General features: G+C 63.0%; 1 protein-coding gene across 1 annotated transcript; it reads right to left on the minus strand.

The window, feature by feature from the left end:
* Positions 1-8: 8 nt before the first annotated feature.
* AURANDRAFT_18335 (hypothetical protein) lies at positions 9-242 on the minus strand (the record flags this gene model as incomplete). Its single annotated transcript, XM_009045069.1, has 1 exon — positions 9-242. A coding segment is annotated over one exon (234 nt), but the record flags the coding sequence as incomplete, so codon positions are not given.
* Positions 243-1,612: the final 1,370 nt, after the last annotated feature.

Consider the following 1,612-nt stretch of genomic DNA (forward strand, 5'->3'; position numbering starts at 1 on the left):
TCTGCGACCTGCTCGCGCATGCAGTCGAGGCTGTCGCCGTCCTCCATGCCGATGTCCTCCAGCGTCTGGTCGCCGCGGACGCGCTGGCCGTCGAAGAGGAAGCGGAGCGACTTCACGTTGGCGCGCTTGAGCCGCGCGTACGTGTCGAAGAGCTCGACCAACGGGGTCGTCGGCATGAGCTTGAATACGTCGTACTCGCCGGTCTGGTCGCGGACGCGGATCTTGAGCCCGACTCCAGGACGATGGGCTCCGACGCCGACGATATAGACCTGTTTCCCCTTCCCGCGCTTCGAGCACTGCTCCCTGTGGTTCGCCCAATCGGCTCGTTGACAGACCGCGCTGCAGTAGCTGCCGCGGAGGCACGCGGCGCAGTTCTTCATTGACCGGTTCCAGATCTGACCGCACACGTCGCACGCGCGCAGCTTTCGCCTCGCGGAGACAAATTTGCGGTTCGAGGGGTTGCACGGCGCCGGCCCGAGCTGTACTTCGGGTTCGCACATGAGTTCTGGAATCTTGTGGACGAGCACCCGGTCTTCGGCGCATGTCCGAAAGGCGTATTCTCCTTCGGCGAGCACGACGCGACCGCCGTTGCCCAAATGGATCCTCACGTTCTCGTGGAGCACATGGATTGCTAAGACTTCCTCGGAATGGCCCCGGACGTTTCCCTGAGCGTCAAGGGCTTGAGCGATTAGTGCATAAGACGAGTCGAGATAGATGGGTCCGCAGAGATTATATGCTGTAAACGTCGAATACCATCGCGTGTAGCGCATCTGCGTCGGTGTAACCAAGCCTGGGTCCAACGCGGCCGCGGGGGGCGCGGAAGGGTGGTCCAATTCCAACCAACGCTTCTTCTGCAGCCCCGCTCGACTTCTGTTCGACGCCACGGTACACGGCTGTTTCACCAGCTCCGCCTCGCCCAGGACGTACTGTCGAACCTGAGCCGACCCGTCCAGCGTCTGAAACGTCCACATCGACCAGTCGTCAATAGAACAAGGATCCCCGAGCCGCCGAGAGAATTGTGCTCCTACCGAGGTCCGCGCGTCGAAGCCCGCGACTCTGAATGGCTCGATGTCCTCGAAGGGAGTCTCGACGGTCTCGCCAACCTGCGGCTCCGGCGGCCGCTCCGCGGGCCGCGGGGCCTCGGCGCCCGTCTCCACGCAGGTGATGCATCGCCGCTTCGCGGCCGAGGACCACTGCTTCTTCGAAAAGCTCGCCCGGTGCAGCAGCCGCTCGCAGGCCCGACACGCCCGAGTAACGTCGTCGGGCGCCCGCGCCTCGGTCTGCGCGGCGACGTCGGCCTCCATGCGGCGTAGCTCCTCGCAGTGTGCCTCTTGGACCTTTGGTAGTAGCTCATCGATTATAATTTGCAAGAGCCCGTGCCAACCGGCGTCGCTGTGATTCCTGAAAACGCTCGTGCCGGTGCAGCCGGTGAGCGGGTGCTTGAGGTAGAAGATACACTGCTTCGCGGTCTCATCGATTTTGACGACACCCTGGCCACTACAAATCGCCTGGATCTGCGCGCGCATGTTCCTCCAGATCTCGGGATCGCGGCACAGCCCCGTGACGGATTGAGACCGCCTGCAAGTCACTGCCATCTTCGCGAGTAAGTTCG

Source organism: Aureococcus anophagefferens (assembly GCF_000186865.1).
Source record: "Aureococcus anophagefferens unplaced genomic scaffold AURANscaffold_1344, whole genome shotgun sequence".
NCBI lineage: Eukaryota > Pelagophyceae > Pelagomonadales > Pelagomonadaceae > Aureococcus > Aureococcus anophagefferens.